This window comes from Phalaenopsis equestris, unplaced genomic scaffold (assembly GCF_001263595.1).
Source record: "Phalaenopsis equestris unplaced genomic scaffold, ASM126359v1 Scaffold000414, whole genome shotgun sequence".
Classification (NCBI taxonomy): Eukaryota; Viridiplantae; Streptophyta; class Magnoliopsida; order Asparagales; family Orchidaceae; genus Phalaenopsis; species Phalaenopsis equestris.
In genome coordinates this window covers 927,604-951,300 of record NW_018164855.1, presented here as the reverse complement: position 1 = coordinate 951,300, position 23,697 = coordinate 927,604, and the positions used below count along the sequence as shown (strand labels likewise).

General features: G+C 34.3%; 1 protein-coding gene across 1 annotated transcript in view; it reads right to left on the bottom strand.

The window, feature by feature from the left end:
* The window catches only part of LOC110027109 (ALG-2 interacting protein X), a 45,888-nt gene extending 24,834 nt beyond the window's left edge, over positions 1-21,054 (bottom strand). The window contains exons 1-2 of the mRNA XM_020728404.1: positions 20,256-21,054; positions 11,775-12,725 (exon numbers count right to left, since the gene is read on the bottom strand). Coding sequence (XP_020584063.1) covers positions 11,775-12,725; positions 20,256-20,918 — 1,614 coding nt within the window. The 5' untranslated portion in view covers positions 20,919-21,054. The remainder of the gene's footprint in view (positions 1-11,774; positions 12,726-20,255) is intronic.
* Positions 21,055-23,697: the final 2,643 nt, after the last annotated feature.

Here is a 23,697-nt window from a genome sequence, read left to right as displayed (position 1 = left end):
ATAGTAACTTCCATAGTAGACCTGCTCGGCATAAATCCAAATTGATTATGAGAAATCTTTGTGATGCGTCTTAACCTATGTTTAGTTACCCTCACCCATAACTTTAAAGTATGACACGTCAAATTAATTCTTCTATCATTTGCACACTCTTGTGCATCCCCTTTATTCTTAAAAATGGTGACCAAAATACTCTTCCTCCACTTCTCAGGCATCTTTTTAGTTTTTAAAATAATATTAAGGAGTTTAGTAAGCCAATAAACTCTCAAATCTCCCAAACATTTTCATACTTCAATTGGGATATCATCAGGTCCTACAGACTTTCCACCCTTTGATTTCTTTAAAGCCTCCTTAACTTCTTTTTTACTAATGCAGCGGTAAAAATGAAATGTTTCATTATTATTCATGATATTAAGATCATTAAGGTCGATCGTATTTTCAAAAACTTCATTAAAAAATTTATCAAAGTAACTCACACAATTATATTTAATATCTTTTTCTAAGAAAGTAGTTTTTCATTTTCATCTTTAATACACTTTACTGGAGTTAAATCTTTACTTTTCTTTTCTCTTTGTTTGGCTAGATTATACATATATTTTTCACGCTCCTTAGTATCTAATCTATTATAAAGATCATTAAAAGCAGAATTTTAAGCGCCACAGATTGTTCTTTAGACTTCTTGCGAATCGTTTGATATTTTTCCCAATTCTATAAGTTTTTTACATTTAAACCAAATTTTATAACATAAATTCTTATATTTTATCTTTTCTTGCATATTATTATTCCACCACCAACTATTTTTATTTATAAAAATTTTTTCTTTTGATTCTCCAATAGTGTTTGCTATTTTATCCCACATAATATTTGTTTCTTCATAAATATCCCAAATTTTGAAATCTTGAATTTTACTCATAAAAAAAAATTATTTATGTCTTTTAAGTTTCTTAATCTAATTCTACGATGATGAGTCATAGTATTTTTTTTATTTTGCAACTTTTAATCTTAAAATCTAGAACTAATAAACGATGTTGGGTACTTAAATTCTCACTTAGAATGACCTTGCAATCTTTACAATCGCGACAATCTCTTCTTCTCAAAATAAAATAATCAATGTGTTTTATTAGATCCACTCTTATAAGTAATAAGATGCTCATTTCTTTTCTTGAATAAAGTATTAGTAATAACAAAATCATACGCTGAAGTAAAATCTAAAATAGTTATATCTTCTTCATTAGTTACTCCAAAACCGTAGTCATCATGAATATTTTTTAAGTCATCTACCACTCTACCAACATACCCATTCAAATCTCCTCCAATAAAAAATTTTTCTTCAAGAGGTATCATCTATATTAAGACTTCTAAGTCATTCCAAAATTTATCTTTAGACATTGTATCTAAACCTACTTGAGGAGCATAAGCACTTATAGTATTAAAAATCATAGTATCAATGATAATCTTATGGGCTATAATTCTATATCCAACTCTATTAATTTTTACAAAATTATCTTTCAAACTCTTATCAATATGTACACCTACACCATTTCTAGTGCGCCTCTTACCAGAATAACAAAATTTAAAACCTAAATTATCAATCTCTTTGGCCTTTTCTCCAACCCACTTAATTTCTTGAATATATAAGATATTAATTTTCCTATAAATCATAATCAACTAATTCTATTAATTTACCATTAAGAGTACTTATATTCCAAGATCTTATCCTAATATTAACTTCATTATTTGAAAATTTTTCACAAGCTAGAACATGAAGGCATGTACAAAAAAATAAATTGAAATAAAAAAGAAACTGTTAAAAATAATTAAAAAGTTTAAAAATAAAAAAACAATAAAAAACAAATTAAAAAAGTAAAATCAAGAAAAAAATTAAATCTAGAAAAATAAAATAAAAATTAGTTAAAGGAAAATAAAAAACAAACTAATTAAAACAAAAAAATAGTTAAAATAATAATAAATAAATAAAAACAGCTCACACCATCATCACTTTATACCAAAGTAGAAACCTACTCGCAAGCACTCACTCTCTATACTAATCAATCACAGAGTAGCATGTGACCTTTGCTTGCATGTGATGCCCTCAACTATTGCTCATGGGTGCTTACTAGTGCTCCACTCCCACTTGCACGCAACTAAGTCTGGCGCTCAAGAAGTCGGTCTCTACTGGAGCTGTTGCCTTTTATCTTTGAATTGGTATAAATCGAAAAGTGTTCTTAAGTAAATACTAATTTAAGGTGGCCACCTAATATGCCTTGAGGCTATATCCTCAAATGAACAAAAGTGAGCCTCACTAAGCACAAAAAAGTTGTAAGTCTCGATGCACTTATTGGGCGCCTTATTGTGAGGTGTGTACCTTATGCATCTTATTAAACCATGGTTATGAGAGGATATCATGAGGGTAAAAAGGGAAATTTTGTGAAATTGCAATTAGTTGTCATATATGGTCCAAATTTTAGGCGAGCAAACTTACTGATGAATAAGAAAAGCATGACAAAAATAGGAATGCTAAGATGAATTACAAACATATTAAACGAGATAAATAGACAACTGATTATATTAGAATGGAAGTTCAAACTGCATCTATTGAAGATCAAATAGTTCAAAATAAGTACAAGATGAAACATGCACAAAAAGGTTACTCGATGCATCCATTAGATACAACAACAACATGTCTGTCCCACTAAGTGGGGTCCGCTAAATGAAACATTTTCTCCATTGTGTTTTATTGAGTGTCATCTTCTTTTAATTCTAAAAAATTAATATCATTTTTTTATACATGTCCAAGTCATTTTAGGTCTATCTCTAACCTTCTTAACATAAGTCAAATTTAAAACATCTACTCTCGTAACAAGGTCATCCGATGGTCGACGTTTAACGTGACCAAATCATCCAAGGCGGCTCTCCCTAATCTTGTATGTCAATGGAACTGCTCTAACCCTTTCACGGATATATTTGTTTTGCATTGTCTATGTGTAAAGCCATTCATCCGCATGAGCATTCTTATCTCAGCAGCAATTCACTTAATCTTATGATTTTCTTCTACAGACAAACATTTTGCACCATAAAGCATTGTAGGTCTCACAACCATCTTATAAAATTTCCTTAAAATCTAAGTGGCACTTTTCTATCACACAATTGGCCCAATGCATTCCTCCACTTCAAAGATACAACTTGATATTTATTAATAACATCCCCATCTACATCAACATCACAGTGTATAATAGACCCAAGATATTTAAAACGTTCACTCCTTTTAATGACTTAAACAACAATTGATAAATTGTTAGGAAAAAAAATGAGATGCATAAGAAAACACGAATTGAAGTTATACAAAGTATTTATAAACAACAATTTTAACACCTATGCAGCATTTAGGAGCAAACACAGAAACATTGGGATCCATAAATTTGACTCCAAATAGAGAGATGATGATGATGATGATGGATGTCGCTGATGTTACTATTAATAAAGTAAAATCTACTTGATTTGAAATGAGATATAAAGTTAAAGAAATTTTTTCATTCATCCGTTATAGAGAACAACTACATTATTGATTTAAGAATTTTGAACAAGATTTTAATGATTTTGAATATTTTATTAAGTTTTAAATTTTTGAAATCAAGTATTATTTCCCAAAGATTGTTTGTTATCGATATCATTTTAAAGATACTTCTGAATTCTCTCGGTATCCTAGATCATTCAATAATATATCGAAAAGCTAGAGCAATTCATTAGCATGCATTATGTTTTCAATCTCTTAAAAAAAATTATATATTTGCAAAAACATGCCCACCACACTCCTGTTGCCCATCACTGATTTATTTACAACCCAACACGCGAATATGTATAATACAACCATCTTAATTGCAATTTTATAAAAGTCATTTGATTTATTGTATAATATTCATGCAAAACTTCTCTATTCAACCATAATATTAACTCCAAAAACTATATCATCACTCTTCCATATATATGATACAAGATACATAAAGAATAACACATAGTTATAAATTTATCTAACAATAATATTAATGATTATTATTGATTGATCAACCAATAATATTGGATATAACATACTCAATCATTATTATATTAATCTTAAGCCCAACATCTTCTAAAATATTTTTCCATTATCTAACGTTCTACAAATTTCAACAGACATGCCATTAATTAAAGGTGTGTTATTTATAAAAAGCATATACCTATTGGAAGGATTTTCAACTTTTTAGAACTTGCAAAAAAATACGGCTTCAAGAGATCTAAAACAAACAAACAAGAAATTCCTAAAACAATCACAGATTTAATGTGGAAAAAACTCGGGAAAGAGAAGCCCCTGGAACCACATCACAGCAAGAAATTCACTATGAAAAGTACTGATTATACCACACTCAAATCTTCTCTACAATCTTGAAATTCACAAACGCTCCTCTTTCGATCACATGAGAAAAATGTGGAAATCCATTTACAACTCGCATACATTGTTTAACGTTGCTTCGTTGACAAAATGTTGAGAGAGTGCAGCAAATTCTGCATCAAGGACTTAAATGCCTAAACAGCTCAAACTATTTCTAGTGTCGGTTTGTCTGTTCTAAGCATTGAGTTTCAGGGCACCCTCTTTCTGGAATGCTAAAAACAAGCTCCTAGGCGCCGCTGAGCTCCTGGGCACCAACTTTCCATGCGCTCGGGTTCTAAAGCATTTGGCAAGGAGCCATCCTTGATGCTAAGGCGCCATCCCCGACGTTGGGGTAAGGCCGCTAGAGTGACAAACTCCAACCCTCTTGAGTCCTTCTGTTGCTTCTCCTGAGCACCTTTCAGTGATGCCTTAAAGCTTTGATTGAACTTTGAAAAACACAATCAGAATCCACACAATAAAAGTCTGCCACTGGAGACTGAGTGTAATCACCTCTCCAAATCTGCACTTCTTCAAAGTCAATTAATGTAATGTAGCTTGCCTCCCATCTCAACTTTCTTAAACTCCAACTGAAGCCAAGCATAACTTAGCGTCTAAAATATAACCACCCTAGTCAACATATCTATAGGATTTTAAGTTGTATGCATATTCTTCAAATATAACCGGCTATCTTTTAGAAAAGAACGAATGAAATAATATCTTAGCTGAATGTGACTCGTTCTAGCATGAAAAATAACCTTATTAACAAGATGAATAACACTCATACTGTCACTATAAAGATTTCCAATCATTTGTTCCTTGTACAATTCTGCTATAAAGCTCTGCAGACAAAGCACCTCCCGGCTAGCTTCAGTGATAGCAATGTATTTGATTTCTATAGTTAAAAATACAACAATCTTTTGTAGCCTAGAAATCTAACTCACTGCTATATTCCCGAAAGTAAAGATATTAATATAATGTACTTCTTCTACCATCAATATCTTCGACCAAATCTGAATTTATAAATTGATGTAGATTAATCCCCGCACTTCCAAAGCAGTGTCTTATTATTAGTTAATTGCACGTAGCTGAGAATCTACTACACTGTCTCCCAATGTTGTCATCCTGAATTACCAATGTAACTACTGACCACTTCCACTACATGCGCAATAATTGGTTAGTGCATATCATTACATACATCAAACTTTCAGCAATTGAAGCACAAGGGTTTTTTTCATCTTTGTTTGCTCTGCTTCAGATTTAGAGGCCAGTTCTTTTTATAGCTGGAAGTGACTACTTAAGAGGGTGCAAATTGATTCTCTCGTGTTGAACATTTATAAGACTTTTCCAACATACTTTGCCTAAGACAACTTCAAGGTACATGCACTCATGTCCTTGTTGAATCTCATACCAATGATTTTCTTGATTGAACCTAAATCCATCTCAAACTCCCTTAATAATTGCTCCTTCAACTCCTTGATTTTTTTTATATTTAATCTTACGATCAACATTTTATTCACATATAATATAAGCACCATATAGCAATTACCAAGATGATTGATGAAGGAACAGTGGTCTGTTTAACACTTCATGTACTCATTGTATCACAAAAATCTGTCTCACCTCTTATACCACTATATTGGGTCAGCTTCAAACCATAAAAGTTCTTCAATATGAAGATCATTCTTTTTTGCCTGAAAATTTATATCCCTACGTTGCATCATATACAGTTCATCTTCTAACTCATCATGTAAGAAGATTGTCTTTACATATATTTGCTCTAGATATAAATCTTACTCTGCTATCAAGCTCAGCACAACTCTAATAATTATCATCTATACTACAGAAAAAAAATCTCTGAGCAGTTCACTCCTTTCTGTTAAAACTCATTCATAATAAGTCTTGCCTTGCAGCGTCCGCTGCCATCTGACTCTTCTTTAAGCCTATAAATCAGCTAGTTGTGTAGTGCATTTTTGTCATATGGTAATTCTGTCAAATCCCAAATCTGACTTGATAACAATGACTACATATCGTCATCCTTGACAAACTCCGACTTCTTTGAGTCCTCAACTTGCGCGGTCTCTTCAAAGCACTATGATTCACCACTATAAGTTAGTAAAAGATAGTATAGTATAAAGAAACTAAATACCTCTGTATACTCTGTTGGATCTCCTGACTTTAATAGCAGGTGACTGAGAAACTTCCTATGTTTTATCAAATTGAGCACCTCTTATTTCTACATCTTCTTGATCATCAGTATCTTCTATTTCAACATATTTAAAAGACTCTTCAAATGTAATTGATGGACAATCTTGAATTTTTTTCTGTCCTTGTACATCTTTAGTTCATTGAAAGTCACATCCCTACTTCTAATGAACAACATATTGTGAGAATCCCAGAATTTTTACCCAAATTCATTTGAGTTATATTTAATGAAAGTTCCCTTAAAATATTTTGAATCAAACTTTTGGATCCTGACTTTAATAGTGGGTGACTGAGAAAGACTCTTCAAATGTAATTGATGGACAATCTTGAGTTTTTTCTGTCCTTGTACATCTTCAGTTCATTGAAAGTCACATCCCTACTTCTAATGACTACTTATTGTGATAATCTCAGAATTTATACTCAAATTCATTTGAGTCATATCTAATGAAAGTGCACTTAAAATATTTTGAATCAAACTTTTGGATCCTGCATCAACATGAATATATGTTGAACACCCAAATATTCTCAGGTGAAATAGAGTTGCCTCCTTATCACTCCAAACTTCTTCAAGCCTCCATTCAAAGGTACTGACGAACCACAATTGTTCAAATAAACTACAACATTCACTGCTTCTGCCCAAAACTTTTTTGGCAAGTCTGCATGTAACCTCACGCTCCTAGCACGCTTTGTGATGATTCTATTCATACACACAGCCACACCATTTTGTTTTGATGTCCTTGAAACTGTGAGCTCATGTTTGATTCCTTTTGATGAACTATAGTTCATGAAGTTCTGATCATGATAACGTCATCATTAACTGATCTGAAACACTTCAACTTCAAGTCTTGTCTCATTCTCAGCCATGATTTTCCACTTCTTAAAAACATCATAATTTTACTTAAGAAAGATATACATACCTTTCTAGTATGATCATCAATGAAAGTGACAAATTAATGAGAACTTCTAATAGATTTAACTAGAATAAGATAGCATACATCAATGCGCACTAACTATAATATTTTTGGACTTCACCTATAATCCACTTTTGAAGAATAGGAACATTCTTTTACATGCCATAGACACAACCTTCACAAAAATATAATCCTATCGACTTTAAATCCTAAAACTTATTTTTAAAAAATAGAGATTTCATATCTTTCTCACACATATGGTGAAGCCTATGGTGCCAAAAACCTGTATCAATCTTTGTTTTAGCTACATCAATGGATTCAGTCATGTCATTAATCAAGAAGTGCATTCAATGTTGCCCCAAACCATTAACAATACCCCTCAATAACCTTTGATGAATCACCTGTGAAAGTAGTCACATATCCTAACCTTGAAAGTTGGCTCACCGAGATCAAATTTCTCTTCAAACATTGAAAATGTCCAACTTCATTGAGTTTCCAAATTGGTACATTTGACAGCCTGATATCAACATCACTTTTTCCTACAATACTGCAAGTCTTGTTATCTCCCAAATACATCTTCCTAAATCATTCTGAGTGTAATTTTTAAAAACATCATTGATAAATAAATAGAGGCATGAATCTACTATTTAAGCTTCAGTACTATAAAGGGACAAAACAATGAATTCTCCTTGAATTTCTTCTATGGAAACATTTGTAAAGAGCTTCTTGGCTTGACCTCCACCGCCAACCTTCTTCAAAGCCTTAAAGTCCTTCTTGAAGTAACATTTCTTCCCATAGGTCTAACATTCTCCTTTCTCACTACCTCTTCCTATTATGGATTTTACTCTTCTAGACTTGAATTTTTTCCTACTCGTGTTTCTACCTAGATTACTTCCTATGTTTTCAACATTCAAAATAAAACTTGAAGTTTTACAACTCACCTTCTTATGGACTTCTTCATTCAATAATGACCCTACAATGTCATTAAAGTTTAATTTCATATTACTTGAAGAGTTGCTTACTGTCGTGACTAGTCCATCCCAACTATCTAGCAATAAAGATAGGATTAACAGTGCCCTTACCTCGCCATCGAACTTGGTGCCCATGGAACACAACTGATTAATCACAGTGTTGAAATTATTCAAACATTCAACCATCGAACGATCATCCCCCATCTACATATTGAATAATCTTTTTAACAGAAACATTATTTGAAGTCAAGGTGTCTACCACAATTTTCTCATTTACAATCTTGAATGCAATAGATGAGAAGAGAGAGATGGATCAAACCTAGTGTTGTTCGATCAAGCAAATTCTTCTAATCACAGATTCAAGCTTCTTGGTAATTCCTTCCAGTGGAAAATACACTTTTTTTTATATAGTAAATCTTCAACTTATATTTTCTAGAACGCAAAGTTCAAATCGTTGAACTTCTCCATCTTGTACATTGCTTAGTCGATTATTGATCCCACTTGAATCAAGGATCTTCACTAAACCCCCTCTAAGATAACATTTGTTGGGAGGATTTTTAACTTCACAAAACTTGCGGAAAACATAGATTAAAGAGATCTAAAACAAACAAATTGAACAAAAGCAAGCAAATAAGAAATCCCAAAAATAGCACATATTTAACATGAAAAAAAAAACTCAAGAACGGAAAAAACCTAGAAAGCCAGACCACACCAAAAAAATCAACTATGAAATTAGAAGAAATGTACAGATAACACCACACTCAAATCATATCAACAATCCTAGAACTCTCGAGCTCTTCTCTATTGATCACAGGCGAGAAATGCAAAAATCCACTCAACTCACACAAACTGCTTTACTCTACTTCGTTCAAGTGTTGTCGAGAGAGTGCTCCAAATTCAGCAACGAGGATTTAAATGCCTAAACTGCTTGAGTTGTTTCTGGCACTAGATTGCATGTCCCGAGCATCGAGTTTCCTGATGCACCGTCTCAGCAACGCTAAGAAAGTGCTCCTGGGTGTTGTTGTACCCCTGATGGGCGCTACTTTCCACATGCTCTAGTTCTGGAGCATTAGGCAAGGGTCTAGATGCCCCATTAGTGCTCGGGTGCCATCCCTGGCTTTGGGGCACCCCTGTGGGCATTGGAGTGCCTAACTTCAACCCTCGGAAGTCCCTTCCATTGCTTATCGTAAGCCCTCTTCTAGTGTTACTCCAAAGCTTTGAGTGAACTTTGAACAACACAATCATGCTCCACACAATAACAATACCAATGAGCTTTACTTTGAATAACCTTTATTAGAATCTCCATAAGAAAAATAAAAAATATAAAGTCAATCTTAATACTTGAAAAGATGATATTGCAATTCAAAATTTTTTTATCATTTCAAAATGACTTTTAATCTTACTAAATGATACATCGTATATCTTTAATGACATCAACATATCTTTGGGGCAATCATTTTTACTTAATTTAAGCTAAATTAATTCTTATAGTACATGATGACATGACTTTTTAAAACTAATAAAAAATCATATAATTTTTTTTTCTTTGGTTGCTATAATTTCATTAATTACATGAAAATACAAAATCACCTCGAATACCATATGAAAATTCTTTCCTACTTTTCATTAATTTTCTAAAAATAAAAATTGCTTCAACAATGGATCTTCCTAACGTATTACAAAATTGCTACTCTAGTATGAACTTAATCTGTCAAAGCTTGCATACATTATCCTCTCATAAACACATTGTATTAAATCATTAATTTTATTCATTTGTAACAAAAAAGTATAACAATCATGAACATCTTAGTTTTTCCTAAATATTAATGCCAAAAATATTTCTTCTACAATTATTTGCATCCTCTTAGGCCACAATAAGCATTTTATATTCTAAAATTTTACCTTGATGCATCTTCTTTAAGGTCAAATATGGTTCACTCTTTTAGATCAATAGATAATAAATATCATCATCTGTTTATTACTCCTCTTAAATAATTTCTTCATTAAATCTCATATTTAGAAATTTAACAATCTCCTTATTACACTATTCTAAAATAACTTCTTCCTTAAAGCTCAAATTTAACCATTTAAAAAAGTGGTATTTACATATTCCTTAATGTCGTCATCTGTCTTTTTTAAAATCTCATAATATATAAGCTTCTGTCTTTTTTTTTTTTACATATCTCCACTTCTTCTTCCTTAGTACCTAGCTTATCATCTAAATCACATTGTTGTTTTATTTTGTTAACTTCTTGAAAGGAAAGACTTCTAATTTTCATATGCTTTCGTGGTGTTTCTTTTTAATTTTCTTTAAAAGCATATCTTTTTCCAAAAAGAACAATTCCTACATCCTTATTCCACCAAGTTTCCTTATTAATATAAGATTTCTTTCTCAACTCCACTTCAATAGTAGAAATACTCTTGACAAAACTAATCAACTTATCAAAACAATGGGTTGGGTTTGACAGGAAAAATACCAATTTAGTTCTCTTAGCAACTCATAAAAGTTTAACAATAATATTTTAAATTCAAACAGGGAAGAAAAATGGAGAAGCACCTCATTCCAAGGCATGCCACGCACACACACAGACATTCTACATATATGGATCTAACTTTTAGGCAACAAAAGAAGAAACAACAAATTAAAAATGATAGAAATGGGAAATGCTAATAGGAATCAAAACAAATTATGGCATTTTTTAGTTGCACATCAGCAGCAAAACCAATGTTATAAAAAAAATCAGAATGGGCGTAAACAAATCGTGCCTATAAAAAGTTCTAGGTGCTAGTAAATGCATGACTTCAATTTACATCAATGTAGGACTCATTACAAATGGGCTCTTAAATAGAACAAGTTCAACTTCAAATTTTCAATTTAAAGGTATGCATTTGAAGAAAAATGTCATCCACAAAAAAAATAATAATAATACACATCTCTGGATTTCAGGCCTGTTGTCTTCGAGCAAAAAATAACAGATGCAATGTTTCATCAAAAAACACTCAGTGTGAAACATAATTCGAGAGGAAGTGCCATGTCAAAATAAAATTGAAAATCATGCTAATGCACGTGATATGAAAAAATAACGAAATGCAGCAGCAAAACAATACACAAATTTTGTTTTGGTTGATGAAGTCATCCAACTAACGAACAGTAAGTATTTTGCAACCAAAAATCAAAGAGATTTGAAATTATTTTAATAATCAGGTGCCAAAAATTATCAGGACTTAATAAAGAAGCAAAAAATATAGCAACAAAGAAGATAAGGGTGCAAAAGATGATTTGCTTACTGGTCTATGATCAAGGATTGACATGAGAGTGGAATGATCTCTGATAGCTCGCTCAATCCTAGCATCACTTTCATTAGCTTGCTTAAGGTTCGCAGCAAATCTATTCAGCCTATCAAAAAGGTTCTTTGTTAGGGTGCTAGACTGAGGTCTAGTCCACTTTGTTCCAAACTGGGTGCGGAATTGAGCGTCCTCATTTGCTTCTTTTTGTAATAGTTCCTCAGTCTGAACCAGCAATTCCTGATTGACCCTTCTCAAATCTGTAAGTTGTTGCAACTCAGCATGTAAGCCTGATGGGCCACCACAAATCTGCACAGCTTCAACGTCTTCCTTTAGATCCATGGGTAAACTAAAACTACCATCTAGTGCTAAGATGGAATCAGGAAGCTCCATCTCCTTTAACTTGACTCTAGTGATCTCACTCCCCTGCTGCAATTTTTCAGCTTGTGTTCGAATAATATCATCAACCATTTCTGTATACCGTGACAAAGACTTCGTACTATTATCAGGAACAATGTTTAAGAACAACCTTTCCTTGCTTGCATCTAAGACTTCCGTCATAGACACAGGCTTGACAAGAGAAGCAGCAGGAAGAGAAATTAATGAACTGGCAGGTGGAACACGCATGAGATACACCCTATCATTCTCCTTAATTGCCCGTTCCAGATTCTGGTTCATATGACCCTCCAGTCTGGAAACTGCATCAAGAAGAGGTGCAGCAACACCCTTTGCAGATTTTTTTGCATCGGATAAAGCATTAATCCCAAGCTTAAGCCTTGCTATTTCTTCTGCAATCTCTTCCTTCGCATGGAGTTCTAAAGAACATCTATAGCATGCCTCTGCATAGAACTGAGCTGCCTTCAACTGAATATGAGCGATCCATGTTCTGTCCAAATGCTGGTTAAGTGGAGCAGCATTTAGTGTTGCATAAGCTTCCTCATAGAATAGGCCAACCTGCATCATTACAAAATTACCTGCCTGAACACAACTTTTAATTCCGAACTATCACAAAACTGTCTTTCACTCCCAGATGCTACAAACCAACTACAATACGTAATCAATGTATACAATCAACAAAAAAAGAACCAAATAGGTTCTTTAAGATGAGGTACTAATCTGACTTTCTACATTAACACAACATTACAGTATTGTAAAAAGAAAGTTGAGGAATCAGTGACTCACAGGAACTATATCCTCAAGAAAAATTACAAGTAAGGCTGTACCATTAAACACCTTTAAAAAGTCCTATACAGTGAACATCCACAAGTACTACGAGTCTCCACTTTAATTAAAAAAAAAATTGAGATATGAGTGTAAATTCATACATTTTGAGAACCCAACTAAACAAATGCCAATCAGATTCAAGGCATCCAAACAGAAGCCGAGAATAAAGATGGTGAACTAGAACTAAACATGGTGAAACTCACTAAGCACACAGTGAAATCACCAAAACTATACAATCATAAATCTACGCACCCAAAATATAGTCTACTGATCCAAAGCTATTCACCCGCATCTCATTCAACTAAGTTGGACACTTTATATAACAAGTCGGTGACATCTGCCAACAAGTCAATGACTTCATCCAATAAATAGACCCTGTGTACTCTTATATAATTTAGGCTAAATCCTGTAAGTATGTGGCTCTTCCTATTGTGATGTATTTTCTAATTTCTTAAGTATGTGGCACTTCCCAGAGGATCTAGACCTATAAATAAAAGGTTCAAGTGAATATTAAGATCATGTCATTTGTCAACTCTTTTACTTTTTACAATTTAGCGAAATCCCCGAGCTTTTCACTCTAGATTTTTTTTTTCCTTCTAGCTCTAGCACTTATTTTGTGAGTTTGGTGAGTTTTGAAAATAAAAATATAGTACGGCACATTGATAAATTTAAATTCAACAATATCAACTGTGTAATGCATGAGAATTGATGTCCATATTAAAATATCAAGCACTATGAGAAGCAAAGCGGTAAGCAAATATGTGTGTGTATATGTATGTATATATGTGTATATGTGAGTAGGTATATATATAACGCAATGCGATGCACAAGACTATTTTTGCTTCAAATCACAAAGCGTAGAGCGCAGAGCAAAGCGACCCTCTTATTAACTAAAATGTTAATAGGTTATATAAAACTATTAAATGTAAAAAAAACCTTCATTGACAATTATAAAATATAAAGTATGACTTCAAAATTGAGATTAAATAAAAAAAAATATGATGAAATACTTAACTAGAAGGCAAACATTGAGAGTGAACCTGCAAATTAAAATTTCTAATAGTTTGTCGCAATAATTAAAATTTTAAAATTACCAAAAAAAATATTATAACTCGAATAAAATTTAAAATTTAGAGCATAAATAAACTAATAAAAATTCAAGTTTCATAAAACAATCTAAGGTTCAGCGAAGTAAAGCAGGTATCACGCGCGTTGCTTCTCTTTGCACATGAAGCGCACTTTTAAGAACATTGATCTGTGTGTGTGTGTGTGTGTGTGAACATGGAGAACGACAATTTTTGTTACAAACAAGCAATTGATTGAGATGGTAGAAAGAATCACAGAAACGATTCAGGAAGCTTTTCGGATGATCCTAAAACTACTCCAATGATGAACATGCTAAGAAGATTTTTTGATAAAATTTGAAGGGAACCTAACACATAAGAACTATGAATCTATTCCAAATAACAAATGATACTTATTATCCAAATAGTAACGAAAAATCCACTCCACACCATATTATTGAGAATAGAAAGTTTCAGCTAATGAATGCATTCACTCAAGTTATATTTCAAAGAGAGCCTCCAACAAAGTTCAAACCCACCCATCTTGAATCTTCTTAAAAAAAGATGGATCGTACTGACTGTCTGGCTTCCATTAAGTTAACCACCTCCTCGATATACATAAAGGACACTTTGAAGTATCACTTTTTCTTTACCACTTTCATGGAATTATCCCTCAAGTGTTTCTTATGCCTTTCGATGGAAATAATAACATCATTTGTTGAATTTAATAAGTTATTTGCTACTCAATTTGTAACCGCCCAAATATTATTGAAAATTTTGAGATCTCTCTAAAAGATTAGACAAGAACCAAAAAAGTTGCTGCAAAATATATGACCCGCTTTCAATATGGGATGTTAAAAGTACACGATTTGAAATATGTGGTCGCCCTTGCCACAATAGCTCGAAGACCTAAATCATTCAGGTATGCACTCATTTTAAAGCAACCAAAGACATTGGTAGAAATATTAAAACTCACCAACAATCACATAAATGCATAACAATATGATTACAGGTGATATCAAAATCCAAATATTTTGAACATGAGACTTAACAATGAAATCTACCAACTAGAAATTAAGGTGACTTAAATTCAACTTCAATGGGACTCACAATAATACTCGGTATAACCCACCACTATGCTTCATTATATGTAGCAAATGGAATATAGAAATTTGCTAATGCATTTGCCACCAAAGAAACAATCACCTAAAATTGCAAAAAAATATTGCTCAAATTTTTTTGGAAGTATTTTATGCCTAACCGGAGAATATAATTAAAGAAAAAGAGTATTTTCACTAACTACCTTTGCCATATACCCAATTGCAAACTAAAAAAGTGACAAAAAAATGTCTTCCACAAAAGTCATTGTCATGATACAAAATAATGCTAGCACCTTCGTGGAATAAGTGAAGAGTTCATTAATGAGAAACGGAAGAGCTTGTACTCACTCGAGCTGAAAAATGATCAATTAATGAAGAGAGAGGAGATGAAAACACCCTAGCATGAGTCAAGCAAATGGCTTCAAGTATTTTGTCAAAGCTATCTTTCCTAGTATGTCCATTATAACATCGGACACTAAAACACTTTCTTTTGTTTATAACAACAACAACAACAACAAGTCTTTATCCCACTAAGTGGGATCAGGTATATGAATCCTTTTTCTCCATTGTGTCCTATTGATTGTCATATTTTCATTTAATTCTAATAAAAATTAATATCATTTTTATACAATATGCCCAAGTTTGTTTATGTCTACCTCTTTCTTTCTTAATACAAGTCGAATCTAAAACATCTACGTTATTAATCGAATCATCAGTTGACCAACGATTAATGTGATCAAACCATCTAAGACGACTCTCTCTAATATTGTCCGCCACTGGAACTACACTAAACCTTTCATGGATACATTCATTTCACATTATGTCTATATGTGTCAAGCCACTCATCCACCTAAGCATTCTCATCTCAACAACACTTAACTTGGTTTTATGCTTCTCTTTTAAAGGCCAACAATCCACACCATAAAGCATTGCAAGTCTCACCGCCATCTTATAAAATCTTACATTATGTCTAAGTGATACTTTTCTATCACACAATAGGCCCGATGCATTTCTTCACTTCAACCAACCAACTTGAATCCTACTGCTAACATTCACATCTATACCATCATCACTTTGAACAACAAACCTGAGATATCTAAAACGTTCACATATTTAATGATTTGATCACCCATATTACAACTCTGCAATTAAATCTATTACTACTAAAATTACATTCCATATATTCAATTTTAGATCTACTCAAACAAAAGCCTTTAAACTCAAGTGTAGACCTCCATAATTCAAGTTTTTCTTAAACTGTTTCTCTAGTCTTATCCACAAGAAGAATATCAACAGTGAAAAGCATACACTAAGGTGTATTCCCCTATAAATGTCTAGTAAGAGCATCTACACAACAACAACAAAGCCTTATCCCACTATGTGGAGTCGACTACGTGAATCATTTCCCCATTATGTCCTATTGAGTGTCATCATAGTTATACAATATGCAAAGTCTTTCTAATCTACCTCTGCCTTTCTAAACATAAGTTGAATCTAAAACATCTACTCTCCTAACAGGATCATCAGATGATCGGTGTTTAATGTGACCAAACCATTTAAGACAACTCTCTCTAATATTGAGCAAACCATCGACACTATCATGGATAAATTCACTTCAGATTTTGTTCTTGAGTGTCAAGCCACTCATCCACCTGAGCATTCTCACCTCAGCAACACTTAATTTTGTTTAATGCTTCCCTTTTAAAGGCCAACATTTTGCGTTATAGAGCAATGCATGTCTAACCATCATCTTATAAAATTTCCTTTAAATCTAAGCAGTACCTTTCTATCACAGAATAGGCCCGAAGCATTCCTCCGTTTCAACCAACCAACTTGAATTCTACAAATAACTTTAAAGCATGGAAATTTGATACTCGCCTCCTGTTGAGAGCCCATCTTAAAATTGATAATTCTCAAGAAACTTGGTGAGCACTTGCTATCTAACTCACTATGATCATAGAAAATGATAATATTCGGGGAATTAAAATTTAATAATTCACAAAATCACAGCTTGATGCAAAAGTCAATTAGCGGGCATCCAAAATTGAACATGGAGATTATATTCCAATTCATTTCTCATAGTTATAATTCTCATATAACTTGATATTAAAAATACACTTGAGAGATCAATTGTAAAATATATATGATTGAAATTTGCAGTCAAACAAATTCAATGAAGCTGTTATTTAATATTGGGCAATAACCACTAATTTTAACCACTCTACCCTCATACTTTGGATTTCTATCCGGCCATTTCAGCATCTTACTTTAAAAATTTTGATAATTATCATATTGAAATATCATTTGTGTTAATAGATAAAAAAGCTTAGCCCAAGAAATCGAACTTCCCCATTTGCAACAAAATCTGCAAGCAACCCCTTCTAACAGCAAATCTAGATAATTACCCTTATAAAAACAAAAGCTCTGAAAGATAAGGCCCATCTATGGTGACACCGATTTATCTAAAAATACTTTAAGAAAATAAGCAAGATAGCTTAGGCATAAACTTTGATGTTTGGCCAACTGGTTTCAATCAACAATCTAATATAATAAACTCAATATTCCAACAAAGAAGACTTATGAATCCTCTCACATAAGAAAGATATAGGAAACTTATTCAAATTGCAAAAATGTGCATCTAAATATACATATTTCATTCAAAAAAAAAAAAATTACACAGCAAATGCCAAGTATCATCCTTTGAATAATTTCATTATTTGCACCATCAGGACTCTTCACTTCTATTGTTCACATTTTCAAAGAACTTGCCAATTGAATCTTACTATGCTCCTTAAGAGGCAACACTGAAGTACCAAGGTCTCTCCAAATTTAAGGCACAACAAAAAAATTTGTCCATGCCTCTTCTAGAACACTTCTCTTTAAATTGGTCTCGACTTTCCTCAACAAACTCGATAAAAAATCACTTGATCAATTTTAGTTTATCAAACAACTTTTTTTTTATGTTGGATAACTAATATAACATAACCTTCAATCTATAATTTTTATTTACAATTCCTTCATGACTTAGAGCAAAGCTTACGATGGCATTCACCTTCTCAACTTCATCATTTTTATCCATTTGTTTTTTTTTTTTTTTTTTTTTGGCAAGGGATTTTGTTTATAAACCGAAAAATTCATCCAAAAATTCTCAAACTCAATCTCAAAAGGTTAACTAGGCTTAGAAGGATAAATCTTGTCTGAAATCTTGAGAACTAGAATGAATATAGAAAATTATGAAAAAGAGCTACAAATGGGTACAAAAATATAAATAAAGGCTCCTCAACTTCCTTGACATTGGTTTTTTTTGGAAGGAATGACTATTTTAATGTACAACTTAGAAATATATTTCATGCAATATAACTCCCCACTCCTGCAAGTTCCAAAGAACTCAAACTCTGCATTGGAGAGACACGCAGGCGCCATCTTAATGGATGGAATATCACCTAAACTAAAGTCAATAGACCACTCTCTTGCATACTTTAAAAAAATAAAACATTCTTATTCTATCACCTTTTTTAACCGTCCAATTTTTATAGATTTTAATGAAACAATAATAAAACAGTAATTGAATGCTATACTTTAATAATGAAATGAAAAAGATTCACACTTGAGTTCATATGTTGTTCGCACAAATAAATAATGGATTCTATCATCCTAACAAAGAAGTTCGGTACAGCCTAGGCAGTCACCAAGCCATCAAACTAAAGGAAGGTTACACCTTAGAAGAAGAAGGGAGTTGTAATCCAAAGTGAATTTGATCAATGTAGAAAAAAAAAAAAAGTTTTTCAATCTTTGATATAATGAGGAAAGGAAATTACAGTCCCCATAACTCAAACCACAAACTCTTCAACAATGTAAAACCCCCTTTGCAATTACTCAAAACTGTTCTTAGTGATCAACAAAAAAAACCCTAAATTTGTTTTCTTGAACTTTTCAGTGCAACTCAAAATAACTTCGACATGCTCTTTGTAACGTAGAAAAAAAGTGAATTTGATCAATGTAGAAAAAAATAAGTTTTTCAATCTTTGATATAATGAGGAAAGGAAATTAAAGTCCCCATAACTCAAACCACAAACTCTTCAACAATGTAAAACCCCCTTTGCAATTACTCAAAACTGTTCTTAGTGATCAACAAAAAAAACCCTAAATTTGTTTTCTTGAACTTTTCAGTGCAACTCAAAACAACTTCGACATGCTCTTTCTTGAGAGAGAAAGAAAAGATGGGTAAGAATCACTCTAATGAAATGTATGATAGAATTCGTTAAAGATAGAGTTGCATGGCTAACTCATGTGAGTCAAATCATAAGATATCACTCAATTCTATGCCTGCTGGAAATGATGTTTAAGGTCAAATCAACAAATAAATTAAAAAATCATAATTTTATTGTCATTTTAAATCTCTGAAAGCACAAGCTCACTTTTGTTATAAGAAAATCTTTACGAAAATTGGACGAGTAGAAGCCATTGGTATATTTTTGAAACTTGGTAACAAAATTGAAATTAACCTCCCAATAGATCTAGAACCATATGATTGAAAATCTTCTCTAGCCCCAAAAAGTAAAATTGTGAAGTATGAACCCGACACCGTTAAAGAAATGACAACTTTGTAAATAAGATGTATTCCACTTGACAGAGATGATCTCGCCATTTAAGTTATCGAACTCCAATATGACTCTAGCTATGATAGCACTAAGTCCACTAAAAATACTACAATGCCTCTCTACTAGGTCATCAAACAAGTACAATCTTCTCTAGAGCTACAAAATCATTAATCTATGGAGTTTCATCCTCATTCAAGAAAAGATTTTGAAGTTGGTGCCATGGAGGAATAAAAAAAGATGTTCCACTCTAAGACTTTCAAAAAGGGAGAAACATTGTTATTTGTAGAATCCCACCCTCCCTCCCTCTCACTTTCTTTCTCCCCTCCCTCCCCCCCCCCCCCCTCCCCTCTCTCCCTCTCCCTCTCCCTCTCCCTCTCCCTTTCCCGGCCCAATTGGCCGTGAATAATATTTAAATTCAACAATGAATTTCTAAAACTATTTAATAAAAGCTAAAATGACAAAAAAATTTAGGGAAACTAGTTGGAAGGGACAAACCTGCCGTGCGACCTTGGAGCAGATGCCGGGGGGCTTGGCATCTGCTATAACCTTCTCAAAAAAGCACTCTTGCGCCTGTGCAAGCATGAGACGCTCAAGCATGCCCGCACATTCAACCGACAGGTCAATAGTGCCAGTACCGAGCGCTGCTAGTTTTGGCGCAACGACCTCACGGAGCATTGCAAAGGACCCGGCCGCGCCCTGGAAGCCATTGCACGCCTGCTTGAGCCCTGCTTGCGAGGTTCTATCCGCTGATAGGGCTATCTGGCTGTAAGCAGCCCCAATGTTGAATAGGATGGCAAACTTCTCGAGGTGGATGCTCTGGAGAGAAGCCTTCTTGGAGGGCTTAAAAGCGTCGTACCAAGTGAAGGTGAGGGAGTTGACGTGGGATCGCTCGGAGGAAATAGGGAAGCGTGGTTCGATAAGGGCTAGGGCGCGAAAGTAGGCCACGAGTAGATCTCGACGGGACTCTGGCGAGGGGTCGGTAGGTTTCTCAACGTTGGATCGCATCTGTCGGACAGATTCGAGGTCATCCTCCGCCATCTGAGCTTCGCGCTCGGAGAAATTGGCAGCGATGTACTGCCGGAATGGGCGGTAGAGATCGACAGGGGCGGTCTTTTTCTCGTGCACCGCAAGCATCACGTTCACAGCCGGCGCCGCCATCGCGTCTGAGCCCGGAGATCTCTCTGGCTTTCTCTTCTCCGATGATCACCGGGTGAAGCGAAAGTAGAACGGCGAATGTCGACGTTTTGCTTGGCGTATGTCCGACTCTGCTGTGAAGGGGACGCAACGCGGGATACAAAAGGGGATGGTTAGGGAAAAAATTTGCATACTTAATACTTAGGCAGCTCCAATGGGTCCCGCCGCATTCATTCAAATGCGACCCGTCGACCTGGCCCGCTCGATTATAACCGAGTTATAACCGAGCGGTACGGGATTTGTAATCGAGCGGGCCATTACCGCGGTACTGCTCACTCGGATAACAGACTTATAACCTTCCAGTAACCTCAATACGAATGAAACGTGTTTATAACCTCGCTGTAACCAAGACGTAACCGAGAGTTCAAACCGCGCGTTATATCGCAGCAGTATAATTGAGTTGTAACTAAGGCGTAACCGAGATAAAGTGAAGCGTAACTTTGTAAACGAACTATAACTTAATTGTGATTAAGAGTTCATACCATGCGTAACTTTGTAAACGAACTATAACTTAATTGTGATTAAGAGTTCATACCATGCGTAACTTTGTAAACGAACTATAACTTAACTGTAACCGAGAGTTCATACCGCGCGTTGTAACCTAGCGGTATAGCTGAGCTGTAACCGACACGTAACCAAGAGAAAGTGAAGCGTAACTTTGCGGTAATCGCCTCAGAAATTGAAATGTCCGTGTAACTTGGCAGTAACCTAGGTAGTGAATGTAATCTTCATTTAACGACACTGATCAAATACCGTGGTAAAAAATTTCTTGACAGTAAGAATTCGTATTTTCGTTCGCGCCTAGGGTTTGCATTGACTCGAACGTTACGTCGAGGTTTTGGTGTTGTTTAGGGTTTAGTCGAAAATGGAGGACAACGGCAAGGGTACGACGTCGTTGGAAGAGGAGAATGTTGCCCATTTTGAGGAGGCGGAGAAGCCGGATGTCGAGGAAGGCAAGAAGTTTGAGGACGAGCTGCCAAAGATAATGGTGAAGGGTGGACGCAAGAAGAAGGATTTAGGTGGCTCAAAAACGGGGAAAACAGAGGAGACCGAATCCATAAAGCAACCCAAGGTCGTTTCTAGGTACATTTGATATTTTGCTTTCGTTAATGTTTAATGGTAAATTTAACTTCTTGAGTTATATTAATTCTGAATGATGAATTTTAAGACTGAATTATAGAAAATTTTAAATTTCTTTCATCATTATTTACATAGTTTAACATACATTAAAATTAAATGTAGGTTTTTGAGCGCGAAATCAATGAACTGCAGATGTCGTCCATCTGCAGTACGAGAAGCTCTGGATAAGGTCCGGCCCACCATCGACGAGCACACGTGGAATAAATTAGAAAACATGAGCTTGGTTCAATTTTTTGAACTCCCTCCATACCCACAGGATCATATTCTGACAATGCATATAATTAACTGTTGGAATATTGATCGAACGACGTTTCAGCTGGGTGGGAAAGAGCTGAAATTTGATGTTGACCAAGTTGCTCTCCTAATAGGCATGCCAAATAGAGGGTTGCCCGCATCCTGGAATAAAGCTCCATCATGTAGTATTGATGCGAGACAAATGAAGACCCAACTTATCAACTTTGACCCAGGAGAGTCTTCTGACCGTTTCATAGAATTATTAATAAAGTTCTTATGGACTAATTTACTTTTTCCTTCAAGTAATTTTAGAGTTTCCAAGCAGCTCACCTCTATTTGCGAGGACGTTGAAGCATTCAGCTCGTATAATTGGCCCGCGACAGTGTGTGGCTTTTTGATTGATCAATTGAACTTATGTGCGGTGAAGCTTAGGACGGATCAGCCACTTGGATATATTACTGGCTTTGTCTTCCTCTTAACGGTTTGTCCGACATTATTATTGAAATTTCTTTTCATTATTGTTGATTTTGATACCAATTAGTTAATTTAACTTGCTTAACACAGCTCTGGTTTTATGAGCACACATCATTGGTCGTGCCAGCAGTTCCTGAGGCTAGACCCCGAATGATAAGATGGCCAGTAAATGTTAGATGGAATGCTATACAAATTCAACTAGCGTTCAACATGCTCAGCCCTGCCGAGGTTAATTAAATAAGGTTCAATTATAGTTTGTCAAGTTGTCATGTTACATATTAATTGCCCTTGATTGTGTGCTATGTTTTTTTTGGCAGGTGTATGATTATTTCCTTGATTTAAAGGAAAGTGAACATCACTTATTTGCCAATTCACTTGTAGAGCCCTCCAGTCCAGCAAATTTTCTCCCACAGAGGGAAACCCTTTCAAGACCACAGTCACCCATGCATGTTGAGGTATCCCCTATAGTACCTTATTACGTTGGTACTCAACCATCCGGCAGTCATACATATGAACAGTCGAGTCAGAGGATGGGACAAACATTTGGATTTGAAGAGATCCACGATTTATTGAAGTCCCAACAAAAAATTATATTGGACTTTCAAGTATCGGTTGACAGTCATCTAACACAGTTAGAGAATACAATTTTGGAATTTGAAGACTCTGTTTATAGTCGACTGACAACGTTAGAGAATACAGTGACCGACCTAAAGTTACATGTCGTGCGAGTAGAAAAATCAATTAAACAAGCGCCGGTGGAATTTCCGAGAAGGTGGGTTAAAGAATCCCCACAACGAAGCTTGATCAAAAGGATTAAGAATAGGTTAAATAGAAGAAGAAAGTCTCTTTGCTCCCCATATGTTGTTTTTGAAAGAAAGCGAAAGAAAGAACCCAA